Source organism: Rattus rattus, chromosome 6 (assembly GCF_011064425.1).
Source record: "Rattus rattus isolate New Zealand chromosome 6, Rrattus_CSIRO_v1, whole genome shotgun sequence".
Taxonomy (NCBI): domain Eukaryota; kingdom Metazoa; phylum Chordata; class Mammalia; order Rodentia; family Muridae; genus Rattus; species Rattus rattus.
In genome coordinates this window covers 15,851,615-15,865,915 of record NC_046159.1, presented here as the reverse complement: position 1 = coordinate 15,865,915, position 14,301 = coordinate 15,851,615, and the positions used below count along the sequence as shown (strand labels likewise).

General features: G+C 36.9%; 1 protein-coding gene and 1 pseudogene across 1 annotated transcript; one reads left to right on the top strand and one right to left on the bottom strand.

Moving 5' to 3' along the window:
* Positions 1 to 7,555: 7,555 nt before the first annotated feature.
* Positions 7,556 to 8,485, bottom strand: LOC116903057 (taste receptor type 2 member 113). Its single transcript, XM_032905356.1, has one exon. It carries the CDS (start codon positions 8,483 to 8,485, stop codon positions 7,556 to 7,558), a length of 930 nt encoding a protein of 309 aa, XP_032761247.1.
* A 3,336-nt stretch (positions 8,486 to 11,821) lies between these two features.
* LOC116902981 lies at positions 11,822 to 12,813 on the top strand (annotated as a pseudogene).
* The last annotated feature ends 1,488 nt before the right edge of the window (positions 12,814 to 14,301 follow it).

Here is a 14,301-nt window from a genome sequence, read left to right as displayed (position 1 = left end):
ACTTTTGTAAATGTAATACAATAATAAACAAGAAATGTAACAAATGTAATAAACAAGAAAAGATTATAAATAAAAACAAAGTTAAACATGAAAGAATTTCTTAGAAATTGACTCTGCTTTAGAACATGCATGATGATCCAAATCTTATTAGCAACCAGAGGATCTCACATCTTTGGGCCTGCACCTCATCCACCATGGTACAGAAAGAGAAGCCTGCCTCAGCTTGGTGTTTCCCTGAATCAGGATATAGGAGTGGCATGAAGAAAAAGCTATTCCAGTAAATAACCTAAACCAAAAAAAATATTATGTAATTCTCCTGTAATTAATGCTGCAGACATTTATAACAAGAGAAAGTAAAAAAAAAATGGCAAAAAGAGAAAGGAGAGCAAGTCAGTTTTCAAGGCTTTAATGTAGGCCTTGGTGCTGGAGTCTCTGGAATCCCTGGTATTGTGATGCATCTTTTTCTTATGTTTTTACAAGGAGAAAACTAACAGGAAAAAAGCCACCAGTGACACAGCAAAGGGGCTGCTCACAAATATAGAGTTGGTAGATAAAAGATGTTTGAGAAATAAAGTGGAGTTCCTCAACCTCAAATTAGAAGGCATAATTCTCATAGTCACATCAATCCAGAAAACAATATGGGTGCTGATGACTATGATGTTTAAAGAGGGCCAGAAAAACCATCAAGGTCACTGAAACCACATGCCTAACTCTCCATTTGAAGTAAAGAAAAATTATATTTGAAAAGTTGACTATCTTCAGAAGGTAAAAAAAAATGCTGAATTTATTAGGAAACCAAAGAATAAAGTGATTGATCACAACTCAGGCAATATTGGCCATTCTTATAACTCTTTGTCATGTTTACTGGTGAATAAGAGAAAGCAATAAATTTATTTGTACAAGCCAGAGCTGAACAACTCAGGAAATTGTTAGGGCAGTGATTATTTGAGAAATTGTTCTTCTCTGAACCCAATCCACACAATTCACCAGTGCTATTTAACAGGTGAATCTATTTAACAGGTTCCCTATGAGAAATTCCAAAAGGAAAATAGTTGTAAATATGACCTTTACGATAGCAGCCATAGCCTGTGAAAGAGTCCCAGTCTGTTACTTATCACTAAATTCATCTAAGATGCTCTGTCTATTTGATAAATGAAAAATCAGAGTTGCTCTTTGAAATCACACTCAACCAAATCAAATCAGGAAAAATTCAAGATATTCTAATGGCTGACTTCATAGTTTTCCTCGTGAATATCTTGTATTTTTCCACACATGTCTACATAATAGATACCTTACAGATAATACACTAGAGTCTTTTACAGCTAGTGATAGAGGAAATGCTGTTTTTTCATGTACAACAAACAAAATATATTATTTATATTCTTTTGCATTTTCTACATATATATATGATCAATTTTAAAAGACAATAATATTACAAAATATAGAAAGCTCTAACAAGGACAATATTATCAGATGGGATGAGGTATGTTGATGCACAATTTAATTTCTGCTTTCAAGAGGCAGTGGCAGGTAAATTTCAATGAGTTTGAAGCCAGCCTGGTCTACATAGGTCTATAGCCATGTCTACAGATTGAGAACTTGTCTTATAAAAGAAATATTTGCTTGTACATGGAACTTCTTAAACAGTTAAAATTTATAATACTATGATATATACAGAAAATTTACCCAAATCTCGTAATAAAAAGTATCATCATTGTGTAATAGTCTCCTGGAGATAATATTCTAAAAATACTATTTATGAAATACTTTGCTGTTTATAAGTGCATGCATACAAACATATACACAGTTGAACTGAGGTACATTTACCTTTTTTCTCTCTAAAAATTTAATTTTTTTTACTAGTTCAGAATTTAATATTAATCTACCTTATGCTTAAGACCATGACAGATAAGACAGTCTTTTAAAAATCCTTCCATTTGGCCCAAGTAAGGATGATTTAATGATTTAATGATTTAATCTCATTTTGGAAGGAGAAGAAAACTTGTGGGGGAGGGTAGAGGAAGGGAGAGGTATAGAGAGGAGAGGGGGATGAGTAAAAGGGAACATGATCAGGTATTGAACAGGGTTGGAGAGGAGAAAAGTTCTGAGGGCCAGCAGAATGATTGGAAATATGCAACCTCGGAGGTGAGAGGAGGGGGACTCTCTAGAATGCCCCAGAGATCTGGGAGGTGAGAGATTCTCAGGACTCAAAAGGCGAGACCTTACATGAAATTTCCAAGAGTGTGAAGAGGGAACTTGTAAAATCCACATCCAGTAGAAAGACAGAGCATCAAGTGAAGGGATGGGGTTGCCGTTCCACAGTCAAAAACTATGATCCAGAATTGTTCCTGTCTACAAGAACTCAGAGCAGGGGAATGTCACGGGGTAGCTGGGGAGGTGAACACCCTAATAGAAGAAGGGGAGGAGAATGAGATACGGGGGCTTATGACTTGAAACCCAGGAAAGGGAATAACATTTGAAATGTAAATTTAAAATATCGAATAAAAATAAATAAAAGAACTTAAGAGACAAAACGAAGAAGAAACTGAGGGAAAGAGCTTCAATGACAGGCTCATATATAAGATCCAGCTCAAGGGGAAGCTGCAAGGCCTGAGCTATTACTGATGCTGTGGTGTGCTTATAGACAGGAGCCTATCATGCCTGTCTTCCAAAAGGACCAACAAGCAGCTGACAGGGACAAAGGCAGATACTTACTCCCAACCAATGGACTAAACACAGAGACCCCTATGTTTGAATTAGGGAATGATTGGAAGAAGAGGAGGAGAAGGGCTATCCCATAGGAAGACCAGGTGCCTCAACTAACCTGGGTTCCTGAGATATCTCAGACCCTCAGCCACAACGAGACAGACAGCATACAAGATCTGGTCTGAGTCCCCAACATATATGCAGCAGAGGACTGCCTGGTCTGGCCTCAGTGAGAGAAGACATGCCTAACTCCTGAGAGACTTGATGCCCCAGCAGGGAGGGATAGCAGAGGTGGGGGGGGGGACATTCTCTTGGAGACAGCGGGGAGGGGAATAGGATAAGGAACTGTGGGAAGGAAGCCAGAAGTGGGGCAACAACTGAACTATAAAAAATTAAAGTAGTTAAAAAGAATCCTTCCATTCATACTATATTATGAAATATACATACTCAGTAAACAGTGGAGTACTTCTTTTGCACATAAAAAAGAATGCAAATCTATTTATGGTAACATTAAAAAAGACTTACGCTCAATAGCTGAGTCTACTTTGTCCCATAGGGCTCATAGCTTCCCAAATACTAAAGTACTCAAATTGTACCCACCCCTTCATCTCTTACCAAATTCCTGCCTATGGCTGGAAGCAGAGCTAATAAGGTAGATCAAAGATAATGTTTCTGTATAATTACCGTGGCACAATCATTAGTCATAATAGTCAAAGTCCTGACACATAACAAAAGAAAAGAATGCTGCAATGCTAGCAAAGACAGGAAGAATATTCCTGTGGAGCCTACACATGACAGAGAACAACATGGGCTATTTTACTGTGAATGTCCTATGTACCCTAAGCAATCCTGAGTAAAGACAGAGCATCCAATATATAAAAACGTACATAATATTCTAAGATGGAGAAATGTATTTTAACAAGGAATAATAAAATATCATGAGTAACATTTACATAAAACTTCCAAGAGCTGAGGAACAGTATAATGAAAGGGTCTTCCCGGGAAGGCACGTTATTCTGGCTCGGCTCAGCTTGCCTGCCAAAGTTTAGTACTGAAAAGAAAACAAATAAAAACAAATGATTAAATGATGGGTTCAAGTAGAGTGAGGGGGACGGCAGGAGTACTAAAACTTCAAGTAGTATAGAAATGAGACACGTATGACTCTTGAGAATGAGTAGAGCTACTCTCACCCTGAGAAGAGTTCCTTTTCTCTGCTGTCATACCTTTCACACTAGGGAATACCTTAGCTTTGAGTTCTATTCCCTAGGGAAGAGAACCTGTTCTAGAAAAGACAAGGTTTTTTAATAAGAATGATTCCCCAAAATAAGAGTTGATTATGGACTAAACGGTCCTCAGATATATGTCTCCATATGCCATTTAGAATATAATTTTCTAGATATTTTAAGAGCTAAAGATTTAAATAATGAAATCTAAATGTACTTAAGTACAAACTGCAGTGGAAAAGAAGAATTTATCAAGATAAACTTATAAATGCTGAGTATAAATAAATAAAATTAATATTTTAAAATAAAGTGACATGAAGAACATAGAGCTATAATCATGTAGAATCCTTAAGATATAACTAGGAAAATAATACTTACAGGTATGCTCTTGCAGGTGATCCAAGTGTGCTTCTCAGGAACCGTGTCTTGTGGATCCCAATATCCTATTACTATAGCTTCAGAAAGATATGCTGCCCTTGGTCACCATAGGCACCTGAATATTCATGCACACACCCACAAAAAGCAGATTCATCGACACATAATTAAATTATAAGAGCATAAGTTAAGTTCATAAATTCAACCAATTCTGCAGATGACAAGAGCTGAGATAATTTCTTCTGAGAAGACACATAATGATTTAGTCAATGAAGTTTACCAGTGCAATTGATGTATACAACATTTCTAAAAGAAAACTCTGTAATTGAGTGAAAATTAGGCTCCAAACAAGATGAGCTACAAAACTTGCTACATGTTTCTGGGTAGGAATGCCCAAGCTCAGTCTCCCTAGTGGGTCTAAATTTCTTCTAGTGCCTAATCTCTAGAGGTGGAATAAACTCTGATTTGTTTTTTATACTGTGGGATGTGGAGTAAACTTTTCTATTTATTTTTTAATACTGTACGACTAGTGTTCATCAGATAAATAGTAACAGCACGCTGAAAGGACACATAAATGTTGCATTGATGGAAAAGCATCAATGGAAAAGCTGTTATTTACAAGGTAATTCCAAATAACTCCTGTTTGTGTAACATATCTCAACATAATAGGCTAGAGTCTTTTAATAGGTGAGATTCCACTAAAAGCTAAATTCTCATGTGATCCATGCAAAAGAAGACATATTTCTTTTCATAACTTTTGTGTTTTGTTTTGCCTAACTTTTGCATATTTTGGATTCAGCAAGTTTGGCAGTTGGGTAGCAGGATACAGAATCCTAGTTAGAGAGAGTGTCTCAGATATTCTTCATGGTGATGAAATTTAGTTTGGTGCAGGTGACCTGTGTGGTTCTTGTTACTAGGCGTAACGACTGCAACAAAATATTATGTTTGTGTACAACAACTCTTTAAATATTTGCTTTATTTTTTATTTCATACCCTTCCACTTTTTCTAGATACCAACAGAAACATTATTTTTTTTCGAGTGGATACCTAGTTTTATTGTTTGAAAGCCATCTATAGATCATTCGATCACCTTCTCTACCCTGAAAATTTTTCATTTATTTCCTAAAAACTATTAAATATCTCAGGAAATTGAAACTTTTAAGTTGGAGCCTCAAATTTCATATTCTATAGATCCTTTTGAATCACTAGATATGTGTGTCTTGAACTACTTACTTACTTTTTGTTACTTCATCTGAAATTTTAGAGGAGTCCTCTATTGAGGTGGTCTAGATTACTTTTGGCATTATTACATACCTAACAATGGATTGATATTTATCATCTGAGGACTCAGATGTTAGTCAGCTGACGAGTCTGTTTTATTTTTAATAATTTTGATTCACATTAATTCGTAAATAACTGTTTTACACATTGTAAGTTTTATAATTTAGTATTTTTGAAAGTGCAACACATGAATAAAATTTATAATATTTATGACTATAAACAATTATTTTTTGTATTTTTTTAACTTTTTGGATAATTTCATATAAAAGTACTCAATATTATTTCCATTTCTTTCTCTGCCAATCAAAACTCCTCCAATATCCCCTACCACTCTCTCTTTTTTTTTTTTTTTACTTTTTTTTCTTCCTTTTTTTTTTTTTTTTTTTTTTTTTTTGAACTGGGGACCCGAACCCAGGGCCTTCGCTTGCCCAGGCAAGCGCTCTACCACTGAGCTAAATCCCCAACCCCCCCCACCACTCTCAAATGAATGACTTCTATACAAACACAGAGAGAGAGAGAGAGAGAGAGAGAGAGAGAGAGAGAGAGAGAGAGAGAGAGAGCTCTTGGGACTAGATAGCCAATTGAGATTCATCCCTGGAGAACGTGATTCTCCCTATCTCACCACCCATTGCCTGTACCTTTTCATTTAGGAGTGGGGCGATGTGGTTTTCTTCATCTGCATGGATATTAACTGCTGCTGTCATTTGTTCAGGTCTTTTTCACACATTCATGTTGCTGAGCTTTCACGTGTGCAGCTTCCCAGTCATACCCAGAAGACGCTATCTAGAGAAAGCATCCTGGCCATCTGGCTCCTGTCCTCTTTCTAATTCTTCCGTGATGCTCCCTGAGCTTTAGTTGTAGGAGTAGCGTTGTAGACGCCATTGGGATGGATAACTCAAGGTCACATGTTTTTTCTGATCCGTTGCGAATCTTCATAAGTAATCTCCAACTGCCTCAGAAAAGAAGTTTCTCTGATGAAGGGTGAAAACAACTACACATATCCACAGGTCTAAATGTTAAGAATACAGGCAGAAACTAGGGTGGCTTAAAAGAGTGGCGGTAGTAGGCTCTCCTCTCAGAGCTGACCCTTCTCCAGCTGCAGGTAATTGACTGACTTCACGACCTAGGCATTTAGTTCCCTTCTCTCAAGTGAGTGTTATACACAATTACAACTTAATTCCTACGAGTTCTGTACCTAGAATGTATAGTATCTTCAACAATAGAATCTCACTTAAGTTCTGGGAGGGTAAGCAAAGGCAATGAGAGTCCCCTTTACTTTTTTCAGTCTCTTAGAATGCCCTGGCCAACAACTTGAAGAGAGGTTTCATTTGCTTGGTATTAGAGTTTTGTCAGACTATGTTCCTTGGGTTTTATGTATGTAGACTTAGAAAATAATGTTTCTCTATGGGTTTTTCAAAAATCTTTTAATTTTTTTTAAATCTTTCATTCTGCTTTCCTTCCCCCACCAATAAAAGGCCCTCTATTTTTTCTTTTTCTTTTATTTTCATTCCACAAAACCTATGTCTCATATCTATTCTACTCTTGAACTCTTTCTCGGCCCCTATCCAATGTTCCCTTTCAATTGTCCTGGCTCTGTGATTATTTCACATTATGTCATGAAACTTGCAAGTAAATGGATGGAATTAGAAATGTTATACTGAGTATGGTAAAGTAGACCCAGAGAGACAAATGCCTCATGTTTTCTTTTATTTGTAAATCTTAGCTCTGAAGCTTTAGAGCATATAACCTAACCATAGAAATCTACATTTACATGGTATACTGATATCCTTCTCTATCTAGGAATGTAACAAAAGTTACACAGTGCTCTTTCCAGACTATTATTGACTGTTTAATTCACAACTATTCATAGCAAAATATTTATAATATATGACTTATTATATATGAGAATTTCTTTCCTCCTGATTTTCCTTTAGGATAAACAAACAGGTTCCTTGGGTGGACTGGGGACCCTATACGTCTATATTTTTGAACCTGTACCTGAGCCACAACATCAGGGAGAGAGAGGCCCACCTCAACCTACAGTTTCCCCAAATCAGGACAAACGTGTGAGCAGGAAGAACAGCATTTCCCAGAGCCCAGACAAACAGAAAGATCAGGTATCTCTCTGGTGACCCAGAACTCCAAACTTTTACAAAAAATGACAGGAAAAAAGTACTGTATAACACTACAGACACAATGATGGTTTGCAAGGCTCTGATGTGTACTGTGGTGCTGATGTCTCTGCATCCTTCTGCGTTGTGCTTCATGTTTTTCAGATGTCTCCACAGGGAGAAGATGAGCAGAAAGAACGTTGCCATGGACGTAACAAAGGGTATGAATGCAAACATAGGGTTAGTGAAAGAAAGAAATTTGCAAATTTGTTCGTGGTTATACAATCTGGAAACTTGAGACACATTTCTTTGAACACCATCAAAACACACATCAAAATATACATTTACAATAGCAGTATTTATGAACAAGAAAAATAGAGACACTAACAAGGTCACAAAAACCACATTTTTAACTCTAAACTTTAGATAAAGAAAAATAATGCTAGAAAAGCTGGCTATCTTGAGAAAATAAATGATGCTCAGGCTTGCTGTCAACCAAAGGTTACAATGATTGATCACAGTCCAGGAGATAAAATACATTCTTAATATCTTACCAGTTTCATGTAATGCTGGGAAAAGAACAGATACCCACCAATCTATGAATACCAACAAAATTAGAGTGATTCTGGTAATTGCCAGAGCAGTGAGGATTTGATCTACTAAAGAGATTTTTCTTCTTCGGACCCAGTCTATGCAGGTCATCAGAATAATGAATCCATTTCCTAAGGTTCCCACTATGAACTCCATACTGAAAATTATTGCAAATGTGCTCTGTAGAACGGCCACCATTGTCTGTAAAACAATACCCAAATTTCTGAGGTTACTGCTGAAGATTTGTTAACATAATCCTTTAAATACAATGCTTCTTCAAAATACGTAATGTGCTTTCATTAAAAACTTGTAGAAGTGATATCTCACAAACAACCATCAAGATTTCTTAATGACTCATATAAAAATTTTAAACTGATAGACCAACATACAAAAATTAAATACTTACCTGCTTTATAAATGTATAAATAGCAAAAAAATCTGTACTAATGTATAGAAATTCTTAGATATAAGGGCTCACTAGACTGTTCAAAATGGTGCTGCACAAAGGTGTAGGTATATGTTATTCAAATATAAACATATAAATTATATGTAATATGCTGGCTGAAACCAAGAATACTAAAGATGGTAATACTGAGACTATTACATATTGATCACTGTACTTTACATAAAGGGATGTATATCCATTCAAATACATAAATACATATTAATTTCTCTAGTAAAAAATAGTCAGCTTGCTATTTTACTCAGCACTATACATCTCACTCACATTTACTGTTTTGATACTAAATATTGTTTAAATAATACCCTCAGATACACATTAAAGTATTAAATGTAAATACTCAGTGACATTGAGCTGCATGCTCTATACATGTAAGAATGGGTAGAAGTTTCTTTGTCCTCTCTTAAAGTAGCCAATGAGGTAAATCAGTATATCTATAAAAAAAACTGTTTCAGCTTATGCATCTTTCCTAGTAAGACAAATACAAGTATTAGCATGAAAGACCTGCACATTTTATCTATCACCTCTTACCCCTAACACATATTTTGCAGTTATCACTATAAGATCCAAACTAGGCAATATAGTTTGCTAACCAGGCAACATGGGCAATAAGCAGGATCACAGGATTTTTCCTTTTCAATAGGGAAAAAGTGAACAAAGAGAAAAGAAATAAACTCAGCAGGATGCAGGAGGAAAAAATGTGAATATTAAAGTTAGCTGAAAAAGACATAGGGTATCACTAGTGGTATGGAGTGGGGGGCTGTCTATATCACGAGTCTCCTTCAATAATACTGAGCAAAATGAATGAATCAAATACATTTTTAAATTCCCACAAATACTTTAGGTTTAATAGAAGAACATTAGAAATCCTCCTAGGTTCAAGAAAAACATAGGAAACTAAAAAACAAAACAAAATTGCAAACTTACCAAGAGGTGGTGAGTTCTGTATGATGTAGTTGCTGTCAGCTAACAATGATGATCTCAGAACAGTCAGAGCTATGCAAACTAAACTGGGGTGGAACTGTGTGGAAAGATCAAGCATAGGCAGCTTCACAGATTCTTGGGAAGATTCAGTACTGTGTCCTCATCAATAGACAGCCCACCACACCACAAGGACAAATGCTCCACCATGTTCATACCAGTCTTTTTTGTAATGGCCAGAAGCTAGAAACAACCAGATGTCCCTCAACAAAAAAAAAAAAAGATACAGAAAATGTGATTCATTTCTAAAATGGAATAATATACAGCTATAAAAATGAGGACATCATGAATATTGCAGACAAAGAGATGGAACTAGAAAATATCCTGAATAAGGTAACTGAGAACCAAAAGAACATGCATGGTATGTACTCACTGAAAAGTAGATATTAGCCCAAAAGTACAGAAAACCTAGGATAAACCTAGAGACCATAAGATGTATAACAAGCAGAAATGCCCAAGTGATAAGGTTTCAACCTCGCTTTGAAGGGGGAAGGAAATAATCACAGGAGGCAGAGCAAAGGAGTGACCTGGGTGGGAGAGGGCAGGCTGAGACAAAAAGAAGAACAGGATCAAATATGAGAGTGGAGGGGACTGGAGAAAAGACCAGAAGGCCAAGAGAATGAATGGAAATAAGAAGCCTCAGGGAGTGGGAGGTGGGGGACACTCTAGAAAATACCAGAGACCCAGGAATTGGACATTCTCAGGACTCACTGGGGGTGACCCTAGCAAAAGTGTCTAACATTGGGGAAAGGGAAGTCGAAGACTCCACTTCTAATAGATAGACAGGGCTTCAAGTGGAGGAATGTGATCATTAATCCATAGTCAAATTTCCTGAACCAGAATTGTTCCTGTTTAGAAAAACTTCAGGGACGAAAAATAGAGAAGAGCCTGAAGAAAAGGAGGTCCAATGACCAGCCCAAATTGGAATCCATCTCATTAGGGGGAGGGGGACACCAAAGACTGATACTGCTATGCTATGTTTTGCTTACAGATGGGAGCCTAGCATGGTTGTCCTCAGAAAGGCCCTACCAGCAGCTGACTGAGAAAGAAGCAGTTATTTATACCCAACAGTTGGACCAAAATCTGAGACCCCTATGGCTGAATTAAGGGAAGGATTGAAGAAGCTGAAAAGGAGAGCAGCCCCATTAGAATACCAGCAGACTCAACTAGCCCAGACCCAGTGAGATCTCAGAGACTAATGACTGACACAACAACAAAGAACATACACAGGCTAGTCTGAGACCTCTGGTAGAGGTCTGCCTAGTCTGGCATCAGTGGGAGATCATTTAATCCAAGAGAACCTTGATGCCCCAAGGAAGGGGTTGGTCTGGTACTGGTTGTGGGAGGGAGCACCGTCTAGAGGCAAAGGGAGGAGAAATTTGATGAGGAATTGTGGGAGGGGGATGGGGAACAATTACTGGAATGTAAATAAATAATATAATTTAAATTAAAAAAATAGCTACACAGTTCCTGTCACTCTTTTTCCTAAACACTTCAGGTTCTACTTTAAGGAAAGTAGGCAAAGAATTTCCTATGTAAGCTGAGAATAGTAAAAAAGTAATTACCAAAATCTGTAACTAGAAAACAACAAATCAAATCCTAATTTAAGAATTAAACACATTGCATTGAATTTGAAGTCAGTGACAACTGAGTTGTGTGGGGGTTTCTGTGGAACTACTCTGACCAAAAACTTAATTATATAACTTAATAACTCTTTCCTGGAGCTGCAGATTTCAGTTGTTGATAAGAGATCTCTAGGTATTTGGGGACTACACTTACATTTCTTTCATTCATACACACACACACACACACACACACACACACACACACACACACACACACACACACATATATATATATATATATATATATATATATCCATTTATTTTTCCCATTCCAATCCTCTCAACTCCAGGTCTCTCCACAATAACATTTACATAAATGAATACATATCATATTTGTCTTTTGGAATTTTGTTTGCCACACTTGTAATTATGTTTTCTAAATCATTCCATTTACCTGTAAATTTCTTGGCTTAATTTTTTCTTAGTAACCGAGTAATGGCGGCAGCCATTTTCCAGTAACATGCCAAAATGATGAACACAAAGGGAAAGAGGAGAGGTACTCAGTATATGTTCTCTAGGACTTTTAGGAAACATGAAATTGTTCCTTTTGCCACATACATGTGAATCTACAAGAAGGTTGATATTGTAGACTTCAAGGGAATGGCCACTGTTCAAAACATAATGCTTCATAAGTGTTACCATGTCAGAACTGGAAGAGTCTACAATGTCACTCTGCATACCATGGGCATCAAAGTAAACAAGCAAGTTAAGGGCAAGATTCTGGCCAAGTTGATCCTTGTACAAATTGATCACATTAAGCACTCAAAGAGCAGAGGCAGTGTCCTGAAGTGGGGGAAGGATAATGATCAGACAAAAAAGGAAGCCAGAGAGGATGGCACCTGGGTTTAGCTGAAGCCCCTGTGTTGGGAGTGATGCCCTTGAAGCCCTCCATTATTGATGTTATTATTGTGGTTAGAATTAAGTATGACTGGGTTCATGGAAAATCCCCAGCCAGCTGCAGAAGAATAATACAAATCTGGTGGTCAGGATGAATGATATGATAAAGTTGTAACCTTGCTGAGAAATACATCTGATGTCAAGATACCCAATGTGATGACCTGTATCCTTTCTGAGAAACCAACATTGTGCTGACTAATAGATATGACAAACCTGTGAACTTTCTGACATCCTGTGAACATCAGCCGATTCCCTGACCACACGAATATTGTTTCCTTGGCCTGTGTAAATGTTTCTTACTCCCCCCTCCCTATGTTACCCTTGTTATGGTATAAATTCAGCCTTGAGAAAAAATAAAATTATCGCCTTGATTAGACTCTTGTCTTGGTGTCCTTCATCGTGTCTCTTGTCCCCCATTCTCTTCCAGGTACCCAGCACCCTCATTGACTGTCCTGCAGGACGTGACACCCCTGTCTGTGCTACCCAGAGAAGCACAGTTTGTGAGGACTAACAGAAAAGAGCCTGAGCTATTGGAGCACATTCTATATGAATTCATGGCCTAATGTTTAAAAAAGTAATAAAGGACCCAGACTGCAAGAAAAAAATAACTGAGTAACATTGCACCACGTGGCACATTTTCAATACCCATTCATCTGTTGAGAGACTTCTAAGTTATTTCCAATTCCTGTCCATTATAAACAGGGCAATGATGAACATGAATGAACAGTGTCTTTGTATTAGAGCATAGAATCTTGTAGGTATATATGGATGAATGGAGTGGATGGACCTTGAAATTGATCTATTCCCAGATTTCTAAGGAACCATTACATTGAATTCCATAGTGGATGGATAGGTTTGTTTTCATACAAGCAATGGCTGAATAGTCCCCTTACGTGACATTGACGCCAGAATGAGCTGTCATTATTTTATTGATCTTATCCATTCTGACTGGGGAAAATAAGAAGAAACCTCAATGTGGTTTTTCTTTGCATTCTTTAATGACTAAGTATGTTGAATATCTCCTTAAGTGTTAAGTGTTCCTCATACATTTGTGTTTCATTTCTTAAGAATTCTGTTTAGATCTGAACTCCACATTTTAATTGAGTTATTTGTTTTCTTGATGTTCAGGACTTTTTTTTAGATTTTTGTATATTTTAGATATTAATCTTCTATGAAATGTGTAGTAGACAAAAATCATTTCCCATTCTGTAGCGTTTTCCTTTCCACAAATGATGGTATTCGTTCCCACACAGAAGTTTTGCAGTTTAATGAGGACAATTTGTTAATTGTTGATCTTAGTGCCTGTGTCTGTTCAAAAAGTCTTTCCCTGTGCCAAGGAAATCAGGACTATATCATATTTTCTTTGCTATCAGGTTCAGTGTATCATGCCTTTTTTTTTTTTGAGACATTTTATCCAATTAAATTTGAGTTTATGCAGGGTGGTAGGTACGGATCTGTTTGGATTATTCAGCTTCCATCAACTTTGGCAAGCACAGTTGGTTAAAAAGACTCTTTTTCCAATGCATATTTCTGGTTTCTTTATCAAATTTCAGGTATACATACGTGTACGCACATAAGTATGGGACTTAAACTCAACGTCATTAATTGACATGTCTGTTTTCATGACAATGCTATGCTTCTATTCTTTTTTCTTTTTTTTCACCATCTTTATTAAATTGGGTATTTCTTATTTACATTTAAATTGTTACTACCTTTCCCAATTTCCAGGCCAACATCCCCCTAACCCCTCCCCCTCCCCTTCTATATGGGTGTTCCCCTCCCCATCCTCCCCCCATTACCACTGTAGTGGGTTTTGCAATATCTGATAGTGATGCCTCCACACACCTTTGATTATCTGGGAATTTATGAAAAATATCTTGTGTGTGTGTGTGTGTGTGTGTGTGTGATTTCAATATGAAACTGAGATATTTTCTTTGAATTTCCATGAATTATTGGGTTAAAATTTTGATGATGCTTGTGTTGAATCTTTAGAATTCATTTGGTAGGATTTGCCATTCACTATATTAGACCTACCAACCTATGAGCTATCT